The following is a 26171-nucleotide window of genomic DNA, read 5'->3' as shown; positions in this document are numbered from 1 at the left end:
GCAAGAAATTTAATAAAACTGGAGCTAAGGGTCAAACAATATTAGCTAATTAAAATGGTAAGTCTGGTTTTAACACAAACTGGAAAAAAAACAATGTTGTACTCCCAGGAGTTACAGCAATCTCAAATAAGACACTGAGGGGTGTGGGCATCGGGGCCAAAGTTGAAGCCCTAAATAGAAGTAAAAGTAAGGGCTCACCCAGTCAGGATAAAGTGATGCCCTTTGAGGTTATGTGACTGTAGAAGGATAAAAGAAATAATAGATCATTTTTTTTTAGTTTTAATTACTAATTGAATGGGAATTCAAGTACAAAACTCCAATTTTGCCAATTTGCTAAATTTTTGGATAGCAAGTGCTTTAGTTTGGTAGAAGACATGAGGGCAAGTAAGGGAATCATTGAATTGGTACACTCAGTCATGGAAAATCCATGCACTTTATCAACCAAATTAAGGAATGAATAGGTGGAGTTTACCTTCTGGATTTGAGGGATGTCTCCTCTGCCTGGTTTGGCCAAAGGAAGCCTAAGGTTATTTGCCTTTGAATAAGAAAGCCCTAATAGAGGGCTTTCCAGGTCAGTTAACCTGGACAGTGTTACCCAGGATTGTGAGAACAGCTTAATGGTTTTTGAGAACTGGTCAACTCGTGAACTTGAGACCTGGGATCCTCCATCCTAGGGTGGAACTTTACTGCAGCACGTGGATGCTACAGCAACAAAAGAACTGTGTACAACAGACTGAGAGTTTGCTGAGTTTCTTGGTTTACAGAAAGCACAACTTACTCCACAGCAAGTGACATATTTGGAATATGAGATTACAGCTGGGCTTTGAACCTTAAGGACTGCCAGGAAAGAAGCCATCTGCTAAACCCCTGAGCTGCAAACTGCCAAGGAACTCCATACGTTCCCAGTAATGACAGGAGGATGCCAACCATGGATACACAGCTACTGACTGATGGTGAACTTCAAACAGCATGAAGTGAGTAAGGGATAGCCAGGGTGCACTGGTGCTCAATATTCAGGAAGCCCATAAATCTACACTGGGCCAAAGGATACTAGTTTTAATATCTCATACAGTGTTTACTGTATTGGAGGCAAAAGGGGACATTGGCTCTCACCCCAAAGATCCCTGAAATACCAGGCCCATCCTGGTATGCAGGGTGATGTAGAGATAATTGTAACTAATATTGTCAACCCAGTATCTTTCCTTAGCGGAACTCCCGGATTGCACGACTGCTTTGAAACAACTGAAGCTGCACATTCCAGCCGGTCGGTTGGACCTGAAGGATGAACCCTTAGAAGATGCAGAATACACCTGGTTAACCAACAGCTGCAGTTTGATGAGACAAGGAGACTGTAAGGCAGGACATGCAGTAACTGCTACTGACCAGGTAATCGAAGCACAACCACCAGCTGTGGGGACTTCCCCTCAGAAGGCTGAAATAACTGCCTTGACCAGAGCCTTAATTATATGGACAGATGCTAAATATGTGTTTGGGGTGCCACATGCTCATAGTACCATCTGAAAGGAGCAAGGATTGCTCACACACAAGGAAAACAGCGTGATGTAAATCTACCAATGGCTACTATAGGTTGTAAAGGACATCAGAAATGTAACACTGCACAGGAAACAGAGAATAGATGATAGATCAGATGGCAGAACAGGCAGTTGAAGAAGGCTTCAATTCCAGACGGTAAACTTAAAATCTCTGAACCCAAGCCAAGACCTGTAAGATATTCTAAAGAGAACAGGAGTCTAATTAATGATTTAGAAGGGAAGAGAGCAAGCTGACAGATGGGTGCAAACCCAGATGGACACAATGTTATGTCCTTTTGTGTTTTATGGAAATTGGTTAGAAGGGAAGATAAGAGAATATATTGGGCAAACCAACACTACAAAGTACAATCCCAGGACCAGGAACAGGGTCAAAGGGGCCTCACGGGAAGGGGCCTTCCAGGGCAACCATGGCAAATTGATTTCACAGAACTCCCAAGAAAAGGGGGGTATCGCTGTAGGAAAATTTCTGTCACCTTAGAAACAGTTCAGGATGCTGCTGCAGGTGCCTGATGGACAATCCAAGAGGAGGTATCCTGTTTATCCAAAGTTGAATTGCAACATGGAGTAGGCAGGGATAACACTGATTGGGGAATGGTTTTCTCTGGACTATGGGATAAACTTACTAGTTGCCAAATTTAGGATGACTAAAACAGCTTTTCTTAGCCTGCATCACCTTGCTACTCTTTGTGTGTTTTGCTTGTGTTGTTATAAGATGCTCTTTGTGTCTGTGCCAGGATACCAGAAGGGAATATGAGGTATGGGAGAGGCAAGAGCTAAGGCAAAAGGTAGAGAGTGGGGCTTATTTCAGGACACGTCAAGAAAGAATAAAATAATCTAGCAGGTGGAAGCTAGATTAAAGAAAAGGGGGGAATTGAATAGTGAAGAAGGACTCCATAGTAGCTGAAAGGGGAACATTTTGCTACAGAAAGGGAAAAGGGGCCTCACTAAGGCAAAGGGTAGTTACAGATAGATAGTTTATGTTAAGGGAGGACAGAGAAAGGGGAATTACAGACACTTAGTCAAAAGAAAAGCAGAGAAGAGGGCAATAAAGATAAGAAGGAATTGTCCGGAGACCTCTGACAAGAAGAAGGATTAGATACACCCGGGCACGACGACGCTGACATGGGAGAACTATAACAGCAGATAACAGCAAGAAGAAAACAGAAGAAGAATGTCATCCCAAAACAACAACAAGGGTCGCGGGGAATGGGGTCAGAGGGAATGGGGGAATGGGGTTGCGAGGAATGGGGCCATAGGGAATGTAATGAATATGTAATCAAACTGGGGAGGAGACTATTGATGATGTATTAGCTTGACCTATATCTGTAACACCCTTTTCTCCTTACGGTGTGCAACTTTGGAGGAGCTATCCCCCTTGCACCCGGCGCTGCGCAACGCTGGAATAAACATCCCTGCTTTATAACCAGTCTCTGGATTATAGAGTTTGATTCCGCAAGTCAATTTGCCACCCGTGGCTCACGGCCCCGCTGCTCTCCGGCCCTTCAGAGCTCCATACCCTGCGGTACTTCACTACCGCAATGACGGATCCCGGCCCCGGGCTGCCCTGGTTCGTGTCTGTGCGGTACGTGGACGGAGAAATCTTTGTGCACTACGACAACACCACACGGAGGTTCGTGCCCCGCACCGAGTGGATGAAGGCAGCTGGAGCTGTGGATCCCGAGTACTGGGAGAGGAACACCCGGATCGCACAGAGCTCTGAGCGGAATGGGCTTATGAGTCCGGACACGCTGCAGGAACGATACAACCAGAGCGGAGATGAATATGGCCGGCACCGCGGCTCCGTGCTGTGGGATGGGGCTCCATGGCGCAGTGTCGCCTGCACCCCGCAGGGCTGGTCCTGCTTGGCGGCACCGTCCCGGGGCTGCCCGTCACAGCCCCACCGAGCTCGGGGTGCTGTGACCCCCATCCCCACTACAGTGGGACCGCTGGAGCCAAAGGGACCGCTCACCCCTTGCCCAACTGCGTTTCAGGGTCTCACACGGTACAGCGAATGTATGGCTGTGACATCCTCGAGGACGGCACTACCCGGGGGTATCGTCAGGTTGCGTATGATGGGAGAGACTTCATTGCCTTTGACAAAGACACGACGACGGCGGTTCCAGAGGCAGTTCCTACCAAGAGGAAGTGGGAGGCCGGCAGTGTTGCTGAGAGACAGAAACATTACCTGGAGGAAACCTGTGTGCAGTGGCTGTGGAAATACTTGGAGCACGGGAAAGCAGAGCTGGGGAGGACAGGTGAGGGGGGGGCTGCGATGTGAGTCTGGAGGTGGGGTGGGGGCTCAGCGTGGGGAGCTCAGCCCGGCCCTCACTGCCGCCCACCTTCAGAGCAACCCGAGGTGCGAGTGTGGGGGAAGGAGGCCGACGGGATCCTGACCTTGTCCTGCCGCGCTCACGGCTTCTACCCGCGGCCCATCGCCGTCAGCTGGGTGAAGGACGGCGCGGTGCTGGGCCAGGACACCCACTCGGGGGGCATCGTGCCCAACAGCGATGGCACCTACCACACCTGGGTCACCATCGAGGCGCTGCCGGGGGACGGGGACAAGTACCAGTGCCGCGTGGAGCACGCCAGCCTGCCCCAGCCCGGCCTCTACTCGTGGGGTGAGTGAGGGGATGTGGGGCTGGGGGGCTGCGGGCTGCCCCTTCCCCTGCTGACGGCCCTGCCTTCCCCCAGAGCGGCCACAGTCCAACGTGGTGCCCATCGTGGTGGGGGTGGTCGTAGCTGCTGTCGCCATTGCCATCGTGGCTGTTGTTGGATTCATCATCTACAGATACCATGCTGGTAAAAGTGGAGACGTGGTGGGGGATTTGGGGGGATTTGAGGCTCCATCGGGAGCCCCCAGCCTGGCTGTGATGTGAACCTGTGCTGATGCATCTCTCTGTCTGCAGGGAAGAAGGAGAAAGGCTACAACGTGGCTCCCAGTGAGTGATGAGGGCAGCGCTGTCCCCCACCTCTGCCCGGTGCCAGGGCAGCGTTGGGGTCCCCACTTTCTCCCAGGGTTCCCCTTCCTGGTGTTTGGGGCTGCTCCATGCCCCACAGTGAGCACAGGGCTGGGGCTCATGGCTGTTTCTTCTCTTACAGGCCAGGATGGTGCATCCAGCAACTGAAGCACCGGTGTAGTGTGTGGCTGAGGGTTGGGAGGGGTCCCTGTGCTCCTTGTGGTGCTGCACCAGGGCTGGGCTGCACTGGGACTCTGCAGGAAGACGCCCAGAGCAAAGGGTTGGGATGTGAACACGGCCCTATGGGACACCATCTCTTCTCTTCCAGACAGGGAGCAACGAAACTCTCTGGTGTGTGGGAAGGATCAGGGGGTTGGGCTCAAGAATGCCCAAATCCAACACAGGAATAATAAGTACCTCCAGTTAAGAGATGTTGTGCGCTGATTGTTCTCCTCCTTGCTCTAACAAGCCTGGAACTGCAGCTGGGAAGCCAAGCAGACTCTGTGGAGCAGTCGGAGGACTCGAGTTCAGCTTCAGCTTCTTCCCAATCGGTGGCCAAAGCGCAGCAGCTGAGCTCCACTGGGGCTGGGAAGACCCCCTTATCTGTAGAAGATGACTTGGAAAAGTTCATGGGGGAAATCTCAGGAGGGAACCTGGAAGCAGAAATTGGCTTGGACCCAGGGAAGGATGTGGATGAGCTCCTTCTTGAACTTGATAAGATGATTGACAGTTGAACTGCGGAGTCTTATAGTATATAGTATAAAAACACAACAAAAACCTTTTCTTTTTGGTTGTATACCCCAGTGTGATGCTTTTCTAAAGGATCCAGGAGTTCTGCCAGCTCTTGAGTTTAATTTGTGTCTGCTTTTATTTTTGACTTGAATCATTTCAATCAACTTAATGACAACGTGGGGGTGGGATGGAGCAGAATTCTTCTGGTACTTTGGACCAAATGTGGCACCAAGGATGGGGGAAGAGGGGGTGCAGCCCTGCCTTGCAGTTATCAGCAGTGATGCAGCAGCAGTGTGAGAAGCGGGAGCTGCATGCCACAGCTGCATTACTCCCCTGCCCGTACTGTGATGTGTGATGCCATTAAGGGGCCCTCAGGCAGTCGCTGCCATTGGAGGATTTATCAGTCGTTGAGTTGATTGTAATTACTTGACTTCTGGAAGCCAACACATGTGAGGCTGGCAGTTCAGTTATGGCTGTGTGTACAGCTGTATTGTTATGGGATAAGAACCCCACTCACCCCCCTCCTATTTCCCCAACAGGTTACACCCCGCTTCCTGGTCACAACTACCCTTCAGGTAACAGCGTCCCCAACCTGACCCTGTCCCCACTGCCTTCAGGGAGAGCTGAGTGACCCCATCTCTCACCCCACGTCCCCGCAGGCAGCATCTGATGGACACCTTCTGTCACCAGCTGTCCCTGCGTGTCCCCATCACAGAATCACAGAATTGTAGTGGTTGGAAGGGACCTCTAGAGATCATCGAGTCCAACCCCCCTGCCAAAGCAGGCTCCCTACACCACGTCACACAGGTAGGCGTCCAGGCAGGTCTTGAATATCTCCAGAGAAGGAGACTCCACCACCTCCCTGTGCAGCCTGTTCCAGTGCTCCATCACCCTCACCGTAAAGAAGTTCTTGCGCACATTCGTGCGGAACTTCCTATGCTGAAGTTTCAGCCCATTGCCTCTAGTCCTGTCCCCATGCACTACTGAAAACAGACCAGCCTCGCCACTATGGCTCCCACACTTCAGGTATTTATAAACCTGGATCAAGTCCCCTCTCAGCCTTCTTTTCTCAAGGCTAAACAGACCCAGTTCCCTATATCTCTTTTCATAGGGGAGATGCTCCAGGCCCTTCACCATCTTTGTGGCCCTCCGCTGGACTCTTTCCAAGAGATCCCTGTCTTTTTTGTACTGGGGAGCCCAGAACTGGACACAGTATTCCAGATGAGGCCTCACCAGGAGTAGAGGGGGAGGATCACCTCCCTCGATCTGCTGGCCATGCTCTTTTTAATGCACCCCAGAATGCCATTGGCCTTTTTGGCTACAAGGTCACACTGCTGGCTCATGGCCAACCTGTCGTCCACCAGGACGCCCAGGTCCCTCTCAGTAGAGCTCCTCTCCAGCAGGTCTTCCCCCAACCTGTACTGGTGTATGCAATTATTTCTACCTAGGTGCAGGACTCTACACTTGCTTATGTTAAACCTCATCCGGTTTCTTACTGCCCAGCTCTCCAGCCTGTCCAGGTCTCTCTGAATGGCCGCACAGCCTTCAGGCGTGTCAGCCAATCCTCCCAGCTTCGTGTCATCAGCAAACTTGCTGAGGGTGGTCACTATCCCCTCATCAAGGTCTCATCCGTTTAAATCTCCCGCTGTTGCCTTGGCAACGCCCCCTCCACGTGTAGCCTGGGAACGCCCCCTCCACGTGGGCCGCTCTCTCTCGAGCTGCCGGGCTGCTCCTACCTCGGAAAATCCCTGGATGAGGGAAAAGCCGAGCGAATCCCCTGGACACCCCGCGATAAACAGCCTCAGCTCTGCCAGGGGCAGCTCCGAAGCAGCGAACCACGGCGATCAAAAGAATATCTGTGCAAAGCATGCACTGCCTCGCACAAGCATCCATAGCTGCACTTGAAGCATGCACAAGGCTTTGCACAAGCATGCACATAGCTGCACCGCCTTGCACAAGTGAGCATGCACGCAACCTTGCACAAAGCATGCATCTCCTCACACAAGAATGCAAAAGCATGCAACAAACATGCAAACATCCGCACTCCTTTGCACGAGCATGCACAGATTTGCTCACCAGGAGGGTGTAGGGTGCTCCGGGCACGAAGAACCTTGCACTCTTTTGCAGCTGCAGCACCCATTGGGACAGAACCAGCGGTACCAGCAGCTCCCGCTCCACGAGTTCTCCCCCTATAGGACAGTGCCAGGCCACGCCCCCATCGTGACCACGCCCACATGTAGCCACGCCCATTCCGGACCCCAAATCCCACTGAGATCACATGGGAACCCAAAATCCCAAAGGGACCCCAAAATCTTCGTGGAACCCTCAAACTCAAAAACCCCCAAACCCCCAAAAAGGCTCCCAAACCCTTTTGGAACCCCAAAAACCCCTTTGGGAAACCAAAAACCCCTTTGGGAAACCAAAAACCTCTTTGGGACCCCAAATACCCCATACAGACCTCAAAAGCGTCCTGGCCCCGCCCCCTTTCACCGAAGCCACGCCCACCTGCCGATTCGACCACGCCCACCGTCAGGCGCAGCAGCGCCCCCTGCAGGTCGGTCAGCGCCACGCCCGCCGCTTTGGCCACGCCCACTGGGGATATATCCAATGAGGCGTGGCCTTCCGTCACCTGGGGGGCGGGGCCATAAGGGGGCGGGGTCAGTGGGAAGGGGGCGGGGTTATGGGGAAGGGGTGAGCTCAAATCCCCTTGTAGGTTTAGGGGTCTCACCTGGCATTGCTGCTCCAGACCCCTCAGGAAGCGACCCCCCCGGCCCCCAGCATCCCGCAGCCCCACACGCAGCTGTGCACGGCCCCACACTGGAGCCCCATCTGGGAATCTGGGGGTCCAAAGGGTCAGTGGGGTCAAGAGGATCCCAAAGGTTAATGGGGTCAGGAGATCCCCAGAGGTCAATAGGGTCATGGGGAGGGGTCCCAAGAGCCAATAAGGTCAAGGGGAGAGATCCCAATAGGGTCAAGGTCAGATGGGGATCGGTCCCAACAGCCAATAAGGTCAAGGGGAGATCCCAATAGGGTCAAGAGATCAATAGGTTTGGGGGAACTCAAAGGTTATAGGGTCAAGGAGTGACCCCAAAGGACATCAGGGTGGATTGGAGGGGAATTTGGGGGATTCAGGAGAGTTGGAGGGGTTTTGGGAGGTTTTGGAGGAGAAAGATGGGGATTTTGGGGGGAATATTGGGGAAACTGGGTGGGATTTGGGATTTGGGTGGGATTTAAGTGGGGATCTGGGGGGATTTTGGCTCCAAGGATCCCATACTGGACATGCAGGTGGACGTGCAGTGGGGCCGGTTCAGGGTCGCTCAGCAAAATGAAGCCACGTTCAGGGCGGATGCGCACCTCGAAGCCAGGCAGCACTGGGGACAACATATGGGGTTATAGGGGGGTATGGGAACACAACAGGGACCCCCAAGACCCCACTCACCGTATTTGCGCACCTCGAAGGTGGTGGAGCTGTTGGTGTTGGGACTGGCAGCCAACTGTGCCCGTATGTGCCACGTCCCTGGGCTGGGGACATGGGGACATGATGACCCTATGGCTCTCACAGAGCCCCTCTGGTGCCCTATAGGGTCCTATAGCCACTCATAGGCCCTATAGTCCTCCAGAGCCCCTGTCATAGACCCCTATGGTCCTCTAGAGCTTCCCAGAGCCCTTATGGTCCCTATGGTGTGCTATAGCCCTTCGGAGTCCCTATGTCCCTCATGATTCCCCATACTCCCCTATAACCCCTGTAGACCCCTATAGCCCCTAAGGCAACCTATAGTTCCCCCACAACTTCCTATAGCCCCACCTAGACTGCCATAGTCTCCCATAGTCCCTATCAACCCTATGGTGCCCTATAGCTCCCCACAGCCCCCTATAGCTTCTACAGCTATTATAATGTCCCAGTAACACTATAACCCCCCCACTGCTCTGGCCCGCCTGAAACCCCTGTAGCCCCACATCCCCATAGCCCCCCATCCCACCCCATAGCCCCCGATAGCCCCCTATAGCCCCACTCACATGGCAATATCAGGCAACACCAGCTGGTCGCTCGGCACCGTGTCCAGGGGCACCCGCTGCACCTCCCGCACTCGTGCACCCAATGGGTTCTGGGGGGATATGGGGGTACACAGTGAGACCCCAGCCTTGTAGGGCCACCCAAACCCCATAGGGTCACCAACAGCCCCAACCTTATAGGACCCATACCGTGATGGTGACCAGGACAGGTTCAGGGTTTGGCTGTAGGTCGGGGTCCATAGAGAAGACCCGGAAACGCACTAGAGACAAAGGGATATATGAGATATATGGGTGAATGTGGGGTGAAAATGGGTTGGATATGGGGGAATGTGGGGAATAGATGGTGGATTTGGAAGGGTTTGGGGGAGAATTTTGGGGTTGTTTTAAGGGAGTTGGAGCATTTGGGCCGCTGGGGTGGATTTGGGGTATTTAAAAGAGGTGGATCAGGCAGATCTTTGGGGCTTGGGGTACATTTGGGGCACTCACCAGTCTGTCAGGGGGCGTAGAGAGGTTTGTCTGTCTGCACAATGAGGTGACCCCGCGGCCCCCCCAGGGCCACATGTTGACTCCGGGTGCTGGGGGGGGGCAAGTGGGGGCTATGGGCCTCCAGGAGCAGCCCCCGACCCCACAGCGCCCCACAACGCTCTGCCTGCACTGGGGTGACCTATGGGGGATATGGGAAGGAGGTGTGAGGTGACGTGGGTGATGTGGCAGGAGAGCACCCAAGGGTGCACATGTGTGCCATGGGGGTGTTCCCAACCCCCTCACCCTATAGGACACCCCTCCAATGTCCCATATCCCCCGGTGTCCCCATACCTCAATTTGTAGGAGTTGGTTGAAGTTGTTGTGGGCTGTGAGGGCAAATGGGACCGGGAGGGCACAGGGCCCAGCCCCACGGTCACCCTCAGCCCACGCCGTCACTGTCCCCGTCACCGGCCCCACAGATGCCACCAAAAGCCCCATAGGGGACCCCAGGGCCACACGCCGGGGGGCCACCAGCACCAACCTAAGGAAACACTGCTTGAGCCACCAGCCCCACAGCAGCTCCATAAGCCCAAACAGATCCCATAAATACACAGACACCCCTTAGGTCCATCTGAGATTCCACAGGAATCCTCCCCCAAGCCCAGGCCCCATAACCTCCCCAACCACATGGAAATCTCCCTCAGTCCCACCAGACTCCATCAAATCCCAATCCTACAGCTGCCCTCAGCCCCTACAGCACCCCATAGTTCCCATAGTGGACACTGCAGGACATTCATAGTCCCATAGCTACCCCACAATCACCCCCAACCCCATAACCCAGCCCCATAGGTGCCTCATAACCCCATACTCAGGGTCCTGGGAGCTGCCCTCCATTAAGAGAGTGAGGAAGAGGAGGAGGAAGAGGCTGAAGGTCCAGGGAGGCCCCATGGCTCCGGCGGTGTGGGGCAGATCGGGGCAGTGGCACAGGGACACCGGGATTGGGGTCAATCATTAACGGGGGGGGAGGACATCAGGGTCCACCTGCAGACCCGGAGGGCATCGACCCCAGATGGACCCACGTGGATGTGGGGAAGAGGAACAGGGCGGCCCTGTGGGGAAAAGGCACTGATCCCAAAGGCAGCTCGTTGTCACCGCCTTCCCCCCCCCGGACACGGTGCCGCTGACCCTATAGATGAGACCCCATAACAGCGCCTTGAATGGAATGCAGAACGAATCCTTTTCACTGCCCCCTCCGACAAGACAGAGACCCTCGCCCCCCCTCCGGGGTAGGGACAAGGCCGGGGTGGGGACACAACCCGGGTGCCCCCCCTGTGCTCGGTGAGCCGGGGGTTTCCCACACCGCGCCCTTCCAGCCCCATCCCCCCCCCGCAACACGCAGCGATTTCGCTTTCGCTTCACAACCTGCAAGAGCTCATTCTGCCTAGCGCCTGGTGACGTCACGCACGCTCACGTTCACCATTGGCGAGACGGAGGCGGAGGAGCCAATGGGAGTGCGGGGAGGGTCCGGGAAGTCCCAAAAGCTGAAGGAGCGGCGCGGGGTGCGGCAGTTCCCGGAACGCGACGATGTGGCTGTGCGGGATGCTGGGGCTGCTGCTGTGCGCCGTGTGCGGGGCGGCGGGCGGTGAGTGCGGCCGGACCGGGACCCCTCCGTCCCCGTAACCCCACCCCGGGGCTGTGCCCGTGGGACCCCCACCCGCGGCTCACGGCCCCGCTGCGCTCCGGCCCCGCAGAGCTCCATTCCCTGCGGTACTTTGAAACGGGGATGACGGATCCCGGCCCCGGGCTGCCCTGGTTCGTGATTGTGGGGTACGTGGACGGCGAAATCTTCGTGCACTACGACAGCACCACACAGAGGTTCGTGCCTCGCACCGAGTGGATGGCGGCCAACGTGGACCAGCAGTACTGGGATGGGCAGACGGAGATCGCACAGCGACATGAGCTGATTGACCGCGGGAACCTGGTCACTGTAGCACGGCGCTACAACCAGAGCGGCGGTGAGCACGGCCGGCACCGCGGCTCCGTGCTGTGGGATGGGGCTCCATGGCGCAGTGCCGCCCGCACCCCCCAGGGCTGGTCCTGCCCGGCGGCACCGTCCCGGGGCTGCCCGTCACAGCCCCACCGAGCTCGGGGTGCTGCGACCCGGGGGGACCCCAACCCCATCCCCACTACAGTGGGACCCCTGGAGATGGAGGAGCCCCTCACCCCCTGTCCGGCTGTGTTTCAGGGTCTTTAACACGGCAGCAGATGGCTGGCTGTGACATTCTCGAGGATGGCACCACCCGGGGGTATTATCAGGTTGCCTACAACGGGAGAGACTTCATTGCCTTCGACAAAGACACGATGACATTCACTGCGGCGGTTCCAGAGGCCGTTCCCTCCAAGAGGGCGTGGGAGGAAGGAGGTGTTCCTGAGAGGACGAAGCATTACTTGGAGGAAACCTGTGTGCAGTGGCTGCGGAGATACTTGGAGCACGGGAAGGCAGAGCTGGGGAGGACAGGTGAGGGGGGGGCTGCGATGTGAGTCTGGAGGTGATCGGCTAGCAAGGCGGGGTGGTGGAGTTGCTCTTTATGTGAGAGAGCAGCTAGAATGTATTGAACTCCACCTGGGGGAGAGTGATGTAGCAGTCGAGAGCTTGTGGGTGAGAATCAAGGGCCAGGCTGGTAAGGGGGACACTGTAGTGGGTGTGTACTACAGGCCTCCTGATCAGGAAGAGGAGGTTGATGAGGCCTTCCGTAGCCAACTGGAAGTAGCATCACGCTCCCGGGCGTTGGTACTTTTGGGGGATTTCAATTATCCAGATATTTGCTGGACGACCAATATGGCCAAGCATGCGCGGTCCAGACAATTCTTGCAGTGTATTGAAGATAACTTTCTAATGCAGATGGTCGAGGTACCGACGCGGGGCGGGGTGCTGCTGGACCTTATTCTCACCAACAAGGAAGGACTCGTTAAGGAAGTAAAAGTCGGGGGTAACTTGGGTTGTAGCGACCATGAGATGGTGGAGTTCGAGATCCTGAGCGGAGGAAGCAAAACAAAAAGTAGGATTGCTACCCTGGACTTCAGGAGAGCCAACTTTGATCTCCTCCGGGACTTACTTGGGGCCATCCCGTGGGCCAGGGTGCTAGAAGGCAAGGGGGCCTGTGAGAGCTGGCTAGCATTCAAACGGCTCCTCTTCCAGGTTCAGGATCGGTGCGTCCCTGTAACTAAGAAGTCAGGAAAAGGTGCCAGGAGACCTGCGTGGATGAGTAAGGAACTCATGTGCAAGCTCCGCAGAAAGAAGAAAGTACACGATATGTGGAAAAAGGGTCTGGCCACTTGGGAACAATATAAGAATGTAGTCAGGGACTGCCGAGATGCGACCAGGAAGGCTAAAGCCCACCTGGAGCTGAATCTAGCTAAGGAGATAAAGGATAATAAAAAAGGGTTTTTTAAGTACATTAACAGCAAAAGGAAGGCTAGGGAGAATGTGGGCCCCATACTAAGTGAGGGGGGTGTTCTGGTAACGGGGGATGCTGAGAAGGCGGAAATACTGAACGCCTTCTTTGCCTCTGTCTTTAGTGAAAGGGCTCTCCCCCAGGAATCCCAGTCCCCGGTGGTTGATGAGAGAATCTGGGGAATGGGAGATTTCCCTTTAGTCAGGGAAGAGGTGGTCCGTGAGTGCTTAGGAAACATTAATGTCCATAAATCCATGGGACCTGATGGGGTGCACCCGCGGGTGCTGAGAGAGCTGGCGGAGGTTATTGCTAAGCCGCTCTCTGTAATTTTTCAAAGGTCCTGGAGAACTGGGGAGGTGCCTGAAGACTGGAGGATGGCCAATGTCACCCCAGTCTTCAAAAAGGGCAAGAAGGATGACCCGGGTAATTATAGGCCAGTCAGCCTCACCTCTGTCCCAGGGAAGGTGATGGAACAGCTTGTGCTGGATGCCATCTCCAGACAACTGGGAGAAAAGGAGGTTATCAGGAGTACTCAGCATGGGTTCACCAAGGGGAGGTCGTGCTCGACCAACCTGGTGGCCTTTTATGAAGATGTCACTAGCTGGGTGGACGGGGGGAGAGCGGTAGATGTAGTCTACCTTGATTTCAGTAAGGCTTTTGATACGGTCCCCCATGACATCCTTATAACAAAGCTGAGGAAGTATGGGATAGATGAGTGGACGGTGAAGTGGATCGAGAATTGGCTGACTGGCAGAGTGCAGAGGGTTGTCGTTGGCGGTGCGGTGTCCGGCTGGAGGCCTGTGACTAGCGGTGTCCCCCAGGGGTCTGTGCTGGGTCCAGTCTTGTTCAACATCTTCATCAACGACCTTGATGAGGGGATAGTGACCACCCTCAGCAAGTTTGCTGATGACACGAAGTTGGGAGGATTGGCTGACACACCTGAAGGCTGTGCGGCCATTCAGAGAGACCTGGACAGGCTGGAGAGCTGGGCAGTAAGAAACCAGATGAGGTTTAACATAAGCAAGTGTAGAGTCTTGCATCTCGGTAGAAATAATTGCATACACCAGTACAGGTTGGGGGAAGACCTGCTGGAGAGGAGCTCTGCTGAGAGGGACCTGGGCGTCCTGGTGGACGACAGGTTGGCCATGAGCCAGCAGTGTGCCCTTGTGGCCAAAAAGGCCAATGGCATTCTGGGGTGCATTAAAAAGAGCGTGGCCAGCAGGTCGAGGGAGGTGATCCTCCCCCTCTTCTCTGCCCTGGTGAGGCCTCATCTGGAATATTGTGTCCAGTTCTGGGCTCCCCAGTACAAAAAAGACAGGGATCTCTTGGAAAGAGTCCAGCGGAGGGCCACAAAGATGGTGAAGGGCCTGGAGCATCTCCCCTATGAGGAGAGACTTAGGGAACTGGGTCTGTTTAGCCTTGAGAAAAGAAGGCTGAGAGGGGACTTGATCCAGGTTTATAAATACCTGAAGTGTGGGAGCCATAGTGGCGAGGCTGGTCTCTTTTCAGTAGTGCGTGGGGACAGGACTAGGGGCAACGGGCTGAAACTCCAGCATAGGAAGTTCCGCACAAATGTGCGCAAGAACTTCTTTACGGTGAGGGTGATGGAGCACTGGAACAGGCTGCCCAGGGAGGTGGTGGAGTCTCCTTCTCTGGAGATATTCAAGACCCGCCTGGACGCCTACCTGTGCGACGTGGTGTAGGGAGCCTGCTTTGGCAGGGGGGTTGGACTCGATGATCTCTAGAGGTCCCTTCCAACCCCTATAATTCTGTGATTCTGTGATTCTGTGGATGAGGGGAGGGTGGTGGGTAATCAGCAGGGGGACACATCTGCACCCAGAGAAGACAAACTGGGACATGGACCCCTCACCCACCCCATCCCCAAGCAGGGCCCAGAGGACACTGCAAACAGGCTGAGCACAGAGCAGTGCACCACTGTGGGGCTTTATTTCATTGCAAGAGGTGCAGGCAGAGTGCTGCTGTCAGCATAGGAAACAAAAGCATATGAGAGAGGTTGTGAGGATGGGGCTGTATCCATCACTGACCCCAAATTCTCATGTGGCCTGACGGCCCCTTACAGGCTGAAGCACAGCACTCAGATGGTGGGGTTGCTGCCTGTATCTCCTGCGTTCCCAAAATCTGAGAAGCAAAGGGAGAGGAAGGGGCGCCCAGCCCCCCAAGCAGGTAGAGCGGAGCTCCCAACAACAACAATAAAAGGTGGTGGGGTGGGGACATAAACCAGAAGAGGGCTGGAGTGCAGCTGAACAATCGTATTTATTTGGGTGTGGAATATAATGTGGGGGGTTATGGAGACGGAGGGGGCACAGCAGGGACACGAGAGCGTGGGGAAGGGTGGGTGGGGGGATGTCAAGAGGACAAGTTTGTGGGTGAGGATTGTAAAGGCAGCAGGATGGGGAAGGGGAGGGGAAGTGCTGCAGGACATCCAGTTGATTGGGGATAAGCAGGGACAGCTGAGAGGAGCACCAAGGAGAACACATTCCAGCACTCAGGGATGGCATTGAGACAAACAAGATCTGATCCAGGATGGGGAGCAGGCAGCCATCAGCATGGGGTCACAGAGGGGAGATGATGAGGAATGGGGGGGGGGCACATGGGGGCAAAGAGTAGAAGGGGGAGGGGAAGAGAAGAGAGCAGTGGTTTCTCAGTACACTGAGCAGGCAAACCAGGCAAAGATCCCCTCAGCCACCCCATCCCCAAGCACAGCACAAAGCAGAATGCAGGCAGGCTGAGCATAGAACAGCCCAATACTTTATATCTCAGGATGCAGCACAAGCAAAGCATTACAGCATAGGAAGCAGAGGGAGATGTGAGAGGTTGATCAGACGGGGCTGTGTCCATCACTGATCCCAAATGCTCATGTGGCCAGTTGGCCCCTTGCAGGCTGAAGCACAGCACTCAGATGGTGGGGTTGCTCCCTGTGCGGAAGAGAAGAGATGGTGTCCTATAGGGCCATGTTCACATCCCAAACCTCTGCTCCCCACAGAGGCCCAGCCCAGCCCTGGTGCAGCAACACAAGGAGCACAGGGACACTTCCCAACCCCCAGCTCCACACCACACCTGTGCTTGAGTTGCTGGATGCACCATCCTGGTCTGTAAGAGAAGAACAGCCATGAGCCCCAGCCCTGTGCTCACTGTGGGGCATGGAGCAGCCCCGAGCACAAGGAAGGGGAACCCTGGGAGAAAGTGGGGACCCCAACGCTGCCCTGGCACCGGGAAGAGGTGGGGGACAGCGCTGCCCTCATCACTCACTGGGAGCCACGTTGTAGCCTTTCTCCTTCTTCCCTGCAGACAGAGAGATGCATCAGCACAGGTTCACATCACAGTCAGGCTGGGGGCTACTGAGGGAGCCTCAAATCACCCAACAGCCCCCACTGTCATCCTACAGCCCTCCACTTTTACCTGCATGCTGTCTGTAGATAAAGAATCCAACACCAGCCACGATGGCGATGGCCACGATGGCGACAACCACCCCCACCACGATGGGCACCACGTTGGACTGTGGCCGCTCTGGGGGAAGGCAGGGCCGTCAGCAGGGGAAGGGGCAGCCCGCAGCCCCCCAGCCCCACATCCCCTCACTCACCCCACGAGTAGAGGCCGGGCTGGGGCAGGCTGGCGTGCTCCACGCGGCACTGGTACTTGTCCCCGTCTCCCGGCAGCGCCTCGATGGTGACCCAGGTGTGGTAGGTGCCGTCGCTGTTGGGCACGATGCCCCCCGAGTGGGTGTCCTGGCCCAGCACCGCGCCGTCCTTCACCCAGCTGACGGCGATGGGCCGCGGGTAGAAGCCGTGAGCGCGGCAGGACAAGGTCAGGATCCCGTCGGCCTCCTTCCCCCACACTCGCACCTCGGGTTGCTCTGAAGGTGGGCGGCAGTGAGGGCCGGGCTGAGCTCCCCACACTGAGCCCCTGCCCCACCTCCAGCCCCACATCGCAGCCCCCCCCTCACCTGTCCTCCCCAGCTCTGCCTTCCCGTTCTCTATGTGTCTCTGAAGCCACTGCACACAGGTTTCCTCCAGGTAATGTTTCCATCCCTCAGCCAAATCACTTTCCTCCCACGTCCTCTTGGTAGGAACTGCCTCTGGAACCGCCGCAGTGAACGTCATTGTGTCTTTGTCGAAGGCAATGAAGTCTCTCCCATCATAGGCATACTGATAATACCCCCGGGTGGTGCCGTCCTCGAGGATGTCACAGCCAGACATCCACTGCACGGTGTGAGACCCTGAAATACAGCCAGGCAGGGGGTGAGGGGCTCCTCCAGCTCCAAGGGTCCCACTGTAGTGGGGATGGGGTTGGGGTCCCCCCGGGTCGCAGCACCCCGAGCTCGGTGGGGCTGTGACGGGCAGCCCCGGGACGGTGCCGCCGGGCAGGACCAGCCCTGGGGGGTGCGGGCGGCACTGCGCCATGGAGCCCCATCCCACAGCACGGAGCCGCGGTGCCGGCCGTGCTCACCGCCGCTCTGGTTGTAGCGCCGTGCTACAGTGACCAGGCTCACGCGGTCATTCTGCTCATTTCTCTGTGCGATCCGGGTGTTCCTGTCCCAGTACTCGGGATCCACAGCTCCAGCTGCCTTCATCCACTCGGTGCGGGGCACGTACCTCCGCGCGGTGCTGTCGTAGTGCACGAAGATTTCGCCGTCTACGTACCCCACAATCACGTACCAGGGCAGCCCGGGGCCGGGATCCGTCATTGCGGTGTGGAAGTACCGCAGGGAATGGAGCTCTGCGGGGCCGGAGCGCAGCGGGGCCGTGAGCCGCGGGTGGGGGTCCCACGGGCACAGCCCCGGGGTGGGGTTACGGGGACGGAGGGGTCCCGGTCCGGCCGCACTCACCGCCCGCCGCCCCGCACACGGCGCACAGCAGCAGCCCCAGCATCCCGCACAGCCACATCGTTGAGCTCCAGGAACCGACGCACTTTCAGCTTTTGGGTCTTCCCGGACCCTTCCCGCACTCCCATTGGCTCCTCCGCCCCCGTTTCGCCAATGGTGAACGGGAGCGTGCGTGACGTCATCGGGCTCCAGGCAGAATGCGCTCCCGAAGGTAGGAAGTGAAAGCGAAAGGCGAAAGGCGACGAGAGCGTTGCAGCGCCCAGCGCAGCACACTGGGGGCTTTCCGGGCTCTGTCCTCATCGCGCTGTTGTCATAGTTTTGTTTCGTTGCTGTCAATATTCCACATGATAATACCATGTGCGGTATGGATCACTGGAAGGTTTATGCTCCAGTTCCGTGGAATGGCAGCGTCCCGAGTGCTCAGCTCTCGGAGGAAAATTACATAACCCAGGGGTTGGCAGCAGAGGAGAGTTCCCCGAGCAGGAATCGAACCCGGGCCGCGACAGTGAGAGCTCCGAGTCCTAACCACAAGGCCACTTTGGGATATGGGATTCTGCACCTCCGGGAGCTGAGTAGGGAGGAGGAGAGCAGCAGTGTGTGATGGAGCCATGAGCAAAGAGTGAGGGGTGGGAGGAGGAGGGATGAGGGGAGAGTGGTGGGTAATCAGCAGGGGGACACATCTGCACCCAGAGGAGCCAAACCGGGACACGGACCCCTCACCCACCCCATCCCCAAGCAGGGCCCAGAGCACACTGCAAACAGGCTGAGCACAGAGCAGTGCATCGCTGCGGGGCTTTATTTCATTGCAAGAGGTGCAGGCAGAGTGCTGCTGTCAGCATAGGAAGCAGAAGGATATGAGAGAGGTTGTGAGGATGGGGCTGTGTCCATCACTGACCCCAAACGCTCGTGTGGCCAGTTGGCCCTTTACAGGCTGAAGCACAGCACTCAGATGGTGGGGTTGCTCCCTGTGTGGAAGAGAAGAGATGGTATCCAATATGATTTACAAACAGCTCAATGACTGATAACTCCTCCGATGACAGCGACTGCCTGAGGGCCCCTTAATGGCATCACACATCACAGCAGGGGGAGGTGAGTAATGCAGCTGTGGCATGCAGCTCCTACTTCTCACATTGCTGCTGCATCACTGCTGATAACTGCAAGGCAGGGCTGCACCCCCCCATCCCCCATCCTTGGTGCCACATTTGGTCCAAAATACCAGAAGAATTCTGCTCCATCCCACCCCCACGTTGTCATTAAGTTGATTGAAAGGATTCAAGTCAAAAACAAAAGCAGACACAAACCAAACTCAAGAGCTGGCAGAACTCCTGGATCCTTTAGAAAAGCATCACACTGGGGTATCCAACCACAAAGAAAAGCTTTTTATTGTGTTTTTATACTATATACTCTAAGACTACGCAGTTCAACTGTCAATCATCTCATCAAGTTCAAGAAGGAGCTCATCCACATCCTTCCCTGGGTCCAAGCCAATTTCTGCTTCCAGGTTCCCTCCTGAGATTTCCCCCATGAACTTTTCCAAGTCATCTTCTACAGATAAGGGGGTCTTCCCAGCCCCAGTGGAGCTCAGCTGCTGCGCTTTGGCCACAGACTGGGAAGAAGCTGAACTCGAGTCCTCCGACTGCTCCACAGAGTCTGCTTGGCTTCCCAGCTGCAGTTCCAGGCTTGGGAGAGCAAGGAGGAGAACAATCAGCACACAACATCTCTTAACTGGAGGTACTTATTATTCCTGTGTTGGATTTGGGCATTCTTGAGCCCAACCCCCTGATCCTTCCCACACACCAAAGAGTTTCTGGCTGACGGCAAGACAAAGTGCTTAAGCAAAAGAAGTTGTGCTCCTCACCTGCTGGGGGGTTTCTCTGTGCCAGGCTTGGTGAGCAGGCTGACCTCCGGCAGGGCTGGAGCAGCAGCCTGGCAAGAAGGAAGACAAAGTCAAGGATTCCTCAGGAGATCCTTCCTCTGCAGCGCTTCTCCTTCAGCACTGCTGAGCCTGAACCCAACACGGGGGGCCAAGGGGCTCCTGAAGGACGTCAACAACCACGGGAAGGCTGCAGAGCACCTCAGCTCTTTGCAACAACGCAGCAGGAATGGACCAATCCCTTCACGCCACACAGGAATCCCAGGGCTGCAGAGCACTGTGCACACACTGCCATTCAGCCAGCATCCTGCACACAGCCACTGCTTTGCAAGGAAACCTGCACAACCTTTCAGTTCTCCACCCTTTCTGCAGCACTTGCATCTCAGGCTGAGCCTGACCAGGACAGCACTGATGCTTCCTCCCCTCCTTACCAAAGCTGCATTTTTAGCTGGAGGCTCCTCATCTTCAGTGCTACTCAGAGGCTTCCCAGCTGCCACAGCAGAGCGAGAGATCTCAGCAGCCTTCCGCTTCCGTGCTCGCTTCCTGGGGGTGCTGGCTTTGCCATCCCAAGGCTTCACACACACCTGGCACTTGGCTACAGGAAGAAGAGACAGCGGCTACCATTGTGCCCCCAGAGGACAAGGGAAACAGCCCTACAGCAGGAGAAAGCAATACACGGTCCCTCTAGACCTTTACCTTGGACTGGTTCTTCAGCAGCAGATGGCACAGCAGCCGGCACAGCAGCCACGTCCTCCTTCAGCTTCTCTGCTTCTCTCAGTTGCAGCTTCTCCTTTCTTGTCCCCTCAAGGCTCTTGGCTTGAGCCTTAGAATTTGGTGTACTCTGAGCCGAGGGCTAAAAGAAATACAGCAAGTGCAAACTAAGAACAAACACCAGGGAGAGTGTATGAAGGAAACACTGGAACACTGTTTCAAACGTGTGCAATTAACAATGGGGACTCACCTCTGCGGGTGCAGAGACAGCTTTGGGAGAAGCCCTGCTCTGTTCCACAGTCTTTTCCTCTTCTCTTCCAGGTGCTTTCAAACAAGGAAAAAAGAAAATCCCTTGGTCAACAGCAAGCAGAGAAAGAAACCTGAGTGCCCGTGTTTCCTCCATCTGCTTATTGCCTCCCATTCAATACCAAAGCACAGAGAGAGGCGGCAGCAGCAGTCCAGACATTACCCAAGCATTTGGTAAGAAAGAGCCCAGGCAGTTGGAAGCCAACTCCATTTGCTTGACAGGGGCAGCACTTGAGCAGAGCAGACAGTAAAGCAGCTGGTTACCTGCTGGCTTTGTGATGCGCAGCAACTTCCTCCCTGCTGGGGCAGGCCCGGGCTGTGCTGCTGCTGCTGGCACCTTTTCCCCGCTCTGCTGCATCCGCAGGGCTTTCTCCTGCTTGATTTCTTCCAAGCTTTTCATACGCACTTCTTCCAATGCCTTGATTGGACGCGCTGGCTCTTCCAGTTTCACTTGGCCAGGCACAGATGGACGGACAAGTCTCCGCTTCTTGCGCTCACCCTCAGCTCTCTTCTCAGGCAGCAGCTCTTCTCCTTTTGGCTTCTCTTCTTCCAGCCCTTTGTGTTTCCTTTCAGCCAGGGCTTCCGACAAGGTTTGCATGGGAACTGCAGGGGAAGGCCTCAGCCCGGAGCTGGGATCCTCCACCTTACAGCACCCTTCTGCCTGGGGGGCAGCTGGGCTTTCTCCTCGCTGATGAGCTCTCTCAAGACGGATCTCTTCCAGAGTTTTCACGTGGATCTCCCCTGCTGGCTTGGCACCCTTCTCTGTCAGCAGCAAGAAAGGAGAAGCACAAGGATGTCATACCTGCTTATGATCTGTCTGAGCACTAGTACGGCCCTGTCTCTCCTTCAGAGACTTCACGCCTTGAACCACAGAGCAGAACAAAGCAGGGATGCTGCATCAATGCCAGCTCTGTGCTCCCGTTTCCAAACGGGGCAGGAAAAAGAAGTTCAGATCCCAGGGATGAAGAGCTCAGCAAGCACGCAAAGAGAACGCTGCCAGGAAAGAAGCAGCAGAAAGCCTAGAGAATCTGTGCAGCAAACACAGACGACCATTTACCTCTCCTTGCTGCTCTGTCAACCTCGATCCTCTTCCCCAGCCTTTCTGCAAGGCTGCGCTTCAGCGGAAGGCCGCTGACATCAGCTACAGAGAGAAAACAACAACATTCCTCAGCTCATTTCTTGGGAGAAAGGTTTCTACAACAGTCAACCACAAACTTGGTTTCTTCCAAGGGGATGTTCTCAGATTCACCTTTCAGCTGCTACACTTGTGTGCCACTTGGAGTCATCACAGACCCACCACACACTTTCCTCCCTCCTCCTTCAGCACTGCCCTCCCATTGACGTGCAGGCAGCCAAACAACAGCTCACAAGCAGCCCTTACCTACAGAGGATTTCCGTTTTCCAGGTTTCTCAGCAGGATTCAATCGAACCACAAGCTCCTGCCCTAAAACAAAGGAAAACAAAGGGCTTCTTTGACAGAAACCAGCAGCCAACAGAATGACTGTCCTGTCAGCTCACTGCCCACCCAACAAACATACACCCAAAAGACACCATTTGGACAGCAGCACCAGCAGACTAACATGGCCCAACTACCATGACTGTTATTGATCCCTTCCCACTTAGGAGACACCAAATGCAAACAAAGGTACTCAGCATTACCCGGCTTTGCAGACAGCGTCACAGTTCTGACCACTGTCCGCACCTTCTCCTCTGGCACAGGAACAGCCCGAGATTGGAGCGGATGAGCAGGAACTCCTGAAGGCCCTTCTGATCCAAGGGAACAAACAGACAGTGTTTACAACCAGGAAAAGAAAAGCCACTGCCAACAACAAAAACCAACCTGACAGAACCGTCACAGAGACCAAAGCGCATTTGTTACTCATCGCTGTCCAATACGCAACAACCACTGCACGTCAATATGAGAGGTGACCAATTGGCCTCCAATACGCTCTTGCAGTTCCCATCTAGAAGAGCAGCTGTCTGGATCTCAAACACCACGTTGCATGCTGAAGTAGCTCGATACCCCCAGCTAAAAATCCAAGTCTATCTCTCATGTAGCTCCCAGCCACCAGCAACTGCTGCTCCAAAAGCAGCAGTGCAAGATCAAGGTTCCCTTCTGTGAACGGCTCTATTCCCCAACACAGTGCCAGCTATCTGGCTCTGATCAGAAGGATCACAAAGTAGGGCACATGAACTCACCGCTTGGTTGTTTTCTTTTGTCCTTTTGTTTCTTCCCTTTGGTTCCTTCAGGTGTTTTGATTCCAGCATTCAAAGTGTCATCTGGGAACAAAGAGCAGTGAATGAGACTGAGGGACAGAGGCACACGCTGAGGACCACAGCTCTGCAAACTGCCTCCTGCTCAGAAGCAGCCATAAGAAACCCTGTCAGCAACCCTACGTTCTGTTGTGTTTGTGCAATGAATTGCTTTAGAGTGAATTGGCAAGTTCTTCTGATTCATCCTGGAATACCTTGTTTGGTATCAGCATTCGATTTCCCAGTGGAAATGATCTGCAATCCATCCTGCTTTTCTTCAGCTGGTTGCTGGACAGCTGGTTTTGTTTCTTCTCCCTTCTCAGCAAGCTGGTCTGGAGAGGGAAAGAAACAATCAGCCTCTTCAGTTACGCAGTAGGAATTCAATCAGATTTCCCACCTTTATGCAGCTCATACAATGACACTTCAGCCCACAGTTCATATTCTTAAGGACAAACATAAGTGATTACAGATGGGTTCCTTATTTCAACAGCCGTACTTACCTGGTAAACCCACAGAAGCAGTCTAAGATTCCAACCATAAGATCAAAAGCCACAACCAAGATCCAAAGCAGCAGCAACCACACTCACCATCAGCATCACCATCTGCAGCATTGATTCCAGCTGCAGGATGTGTAGGGCTTGGGACATCCTTGGAGTTGTCCCCTTCCATCACTGCCCTCAACTGTGGAGAGGGATTGGACTGCACGGAAAGCTTGCTCTGCTGCAGTGTTGGCTGAGCTGCCTTCAGATCGTCGCCTGCAGACTCTGCTGGACTTGGCAGCGCAGCTACAGGAAGGAAAGGATCATCAGGAATGGAAAACTTGGATCCTAAGTGAACTCTCAGAAGCACCCAAAGTTCAGCTGGGCACCCATCTATCAGCTCACCATGAACGTTCCCTGGCACTCTTGACCACACTACACCCACCTGTGAGCAATAGAGTTCATCTTTCGTCCCTAACCAAGACCAACTCACTTTGGCTGGGTGGTAAGAAAAGCCCATTGAGGTGCCGTCCCTTGGTGTGATGAAAGGCACAGTTGGATTTCTGGCAGCCTCCTGGCTGGTTCTCCCAGTAGCAGGGAATCTCACTGCGTTTTTTCTGAGGACGGAAAGGAAGAAAAGCTGCTGGTCATGCGGACCTCAGATTTGCAAAGGGAGACTGAGCTGCAGATGATGCCAGTGAGCAGACTGCCACAAAGCAGCACTCCAACACCACTCTGAAGCGTGCGCAGGCTGGGAGCACCGGGCTCACTCAGCTTTCCTAGCATGCTGTGGGTGAGGACACCAGCTGAGAAGGGCTTCAACTAACACACCTTGCAGAATGCCTGTCTGATGCATGTGCTTCTTTAGCTGCTGTGGAGAGAACACTGTTGGGATCTACTACAGGAATGTCCTGCTCTGATTTACCAATGCCATTGAGCTCTCTTCCCTCTGCTTCCTCCCAGCCCCCTCTTCACAATAGGAACCATCCTCATCTCAAAGCAAATGAACCTAATCTGCACAAGCCCATTCAGCCCAGCTGAAGCAATGAGAAGTGGGTTTGGTGATGAACTCTGAGCAGCCAACACTCACCTGGATCTTCATGTGCCTGAACCTGCAGACCTTCCTGAAGCAGCGGCCCTCCTTCCACAGCGTGCAGATGGTTTCATTGCCCAAAGCAGCTTCACAGTGCCGGAAGCGACACTTGTCTCCCTGGAACCCAATGGAAACACAGAGAGGAAAATGCAATAGTACAACCTGAGAACTGGCCGTGCTTTGAGCTCATTTGTAGCCAGTTGCCCTATTGCGCAATGCAATGAGTTATTCAGTTTGCCCAAGATCAGTGATGCTTCTACCTATTGCACCCCGTCCTCTGAACTGAAGAACTGAAAGAAAGAGATAGGAAGGAAACAACCCAAGCAGACCTTGTTACAAGTGGAATAGAAGTAGAAATAGCAATCCTCTCCTTTCTTCGACATGCTGGACGAGCTCCCAGAAGCAGTTCTGCTCTCGGGGATCTCTGTGCAGCTCTTCCTCTGCTCTCTCAAAGAGCTGGCTCGTGCTTCCTTGCACTGAGCGTCTTCTACTGCCTTGATCAGCGAAATCTTCTGTTGAAAAGGAACCCTGAGCAAAACAGCAACAAGCAGAAAAGAATGAGGAATGCCCACCCATCTTCCCAGCTTTCTCCTGTTCGTTCCATCAGTCTCTCAGGAGCAGTTGTTTCCAAACATTGCCCTCCTCAACACTGGTCAAACTAGAGGAACATCAGCCTGACTCAGCACGGAGCCCCTGGGGGTGCACGGCTGCAAGGCCTCCAATGGAGCCCCTCCAACTGGATGGCAAAGTTTCCTTCCCTCCTCCAATCCCGATAGAAATGCTGCCTTGTTACCTTTAGTACCTTCCCATCAGATTCCTCTCGGGCACATTCCTATGCTCCTAACAACCTCAGTGCTGCCCAGCACAGACGCCGGGCACCAACACGGCTCTGGACTCTGCACCGTGGAACACCCACCCAGCTCAGCACTTCTGTTCTGCTCACAATGGGAAGGGTTCTGGAATCGGGAGCATCAAGTGCACTAGAAATACCTCACGTCCCTCCGTTCCTTACGAGCCCTTCCCTTTGGAAACAAGAGAACCCCAGACACATCTGTTAGCACAGCAGCCCAAATGCTAACCAGAAACCAAGCACGGAGCCCTGAGAGCTGTGCACAGGGAGTAACTCCGCAGCACTCGGCACATCTCTTTGCACTTTGCTTCCCATGTGGAAAGACTGTCTTTCTGCACCAGAATGCCAGTTCAGTTTTCGTGTCGTGAGATTTCAAGCCTGTTCTGGGCAAAAGAATTCCAGCTACACTGAGGTCACAGCAGCTGGGGGCTCAGTGCACACACACCAGTGCTGCCATCAGCTCAACCCTTGCCTAAAGAAGACTGCACAAAGCAAGCATCCCATTGCTTTTGCAGCTTGCCTTCCTGAGCACCAAGCAGCACCATCTATTCTCTGCTCTCACTTTCCAGTTTGCTGACCTGCCTTTG

General features: G+C 54.8%; 3 protein-coding genes across 3 annotated transcripts in view; 1 reads left to right on the top strand and 2 right to left on the bottom strand.

Moving 5' to 3' along the window:
* LOC140263059 (class I histocompatibility antigen, F10 alpha chain-like) overlaps positions 1-26171 on the top strand; it is a 167696-nt gene that overhangs the window by 92616 nt on the left and 48909 nt on the right. Inside the window, exon 6 of the mRNA XM_072357795.1 lies at positions 4460-4492. Within this exon, the coding sequence (XP_072213896.1) occupies positions 4460-4492 (33 nt within the window). The remainder of the gene's footprint in view (positions 1-4459; positions 4493-26171) is intronic.
* On the bottom strand, positions 15210-18091 carry LOC140263056 (class I histocompatibility antigen, F10 alpha chain-like). Its single transcript, XM_072357792.1, has 8 exons — positions 18023-18091; positions 17644-17913; positions 17141-17413; positions 16778-17050; positions 16597-16704; positions 16447-16479; positions 16255-16287; positions 15210-16112 (listed from the first exon to the last, which is right to left on the bottom strand). Exons 1-8 carry the CDS (start codon positions 18078-18080, stop codon positions 16093-16095), a joined length of 1068 nt encoding a protein of 355 aa, XP_072213893.1. The 5' UTR covers positions 18081-18091; the 3' UTR covers positions 15210-16092.
* On the bottom strand, positions 19440-25818 carry LOC140263043 (zinc finger CCCH domain-containing protein 11A-like). The gene is made up of 15 exons (XM_072357774.1): positions 25064-25818; positions 24732-24851; positions 24135-24258; positions 23744-23947; positions 23378-23494; positions 23109-23189; positions 22569-22676; positions 22291-22353; positions 21967-22050; positions 21174-21671; positions 20854-20927; positions 20589-20745; positions 20324-20487; positions 19878-19945; positions 19440-19698 (listed from the first exon to the last, which is right to left on the bottom strand). Exons 1-15 carry the CDS (start codon positions 25115-25117, stop codon positions 19440-19442), a joined length of 2175 nt encoding a protein of 724 aa, XP_072213875.1. The 5' UTR covers positions 25118-25818.

This window comes from Excalfactoria chinensis, chromosome 27 (genome assembly GCF_039878825.1).
Source record: "Excalfactoria chinensis isolate bCotChi1 chromosome 27, bCotChi1.hap2, whole genome shotgun sequence".
NCBI classification, from domain to species: Eukaryota; Metazoa; Chordata; class Aves; order Galliformes; family Phasianidae; genus Excalfactoria; species Excalfactoria chinensis.
The sequence above is the reverse complement of the archived record's forward strand: the minus strand, read 5'-3'. Positions and strand labels throughout refer to the sequence as shown.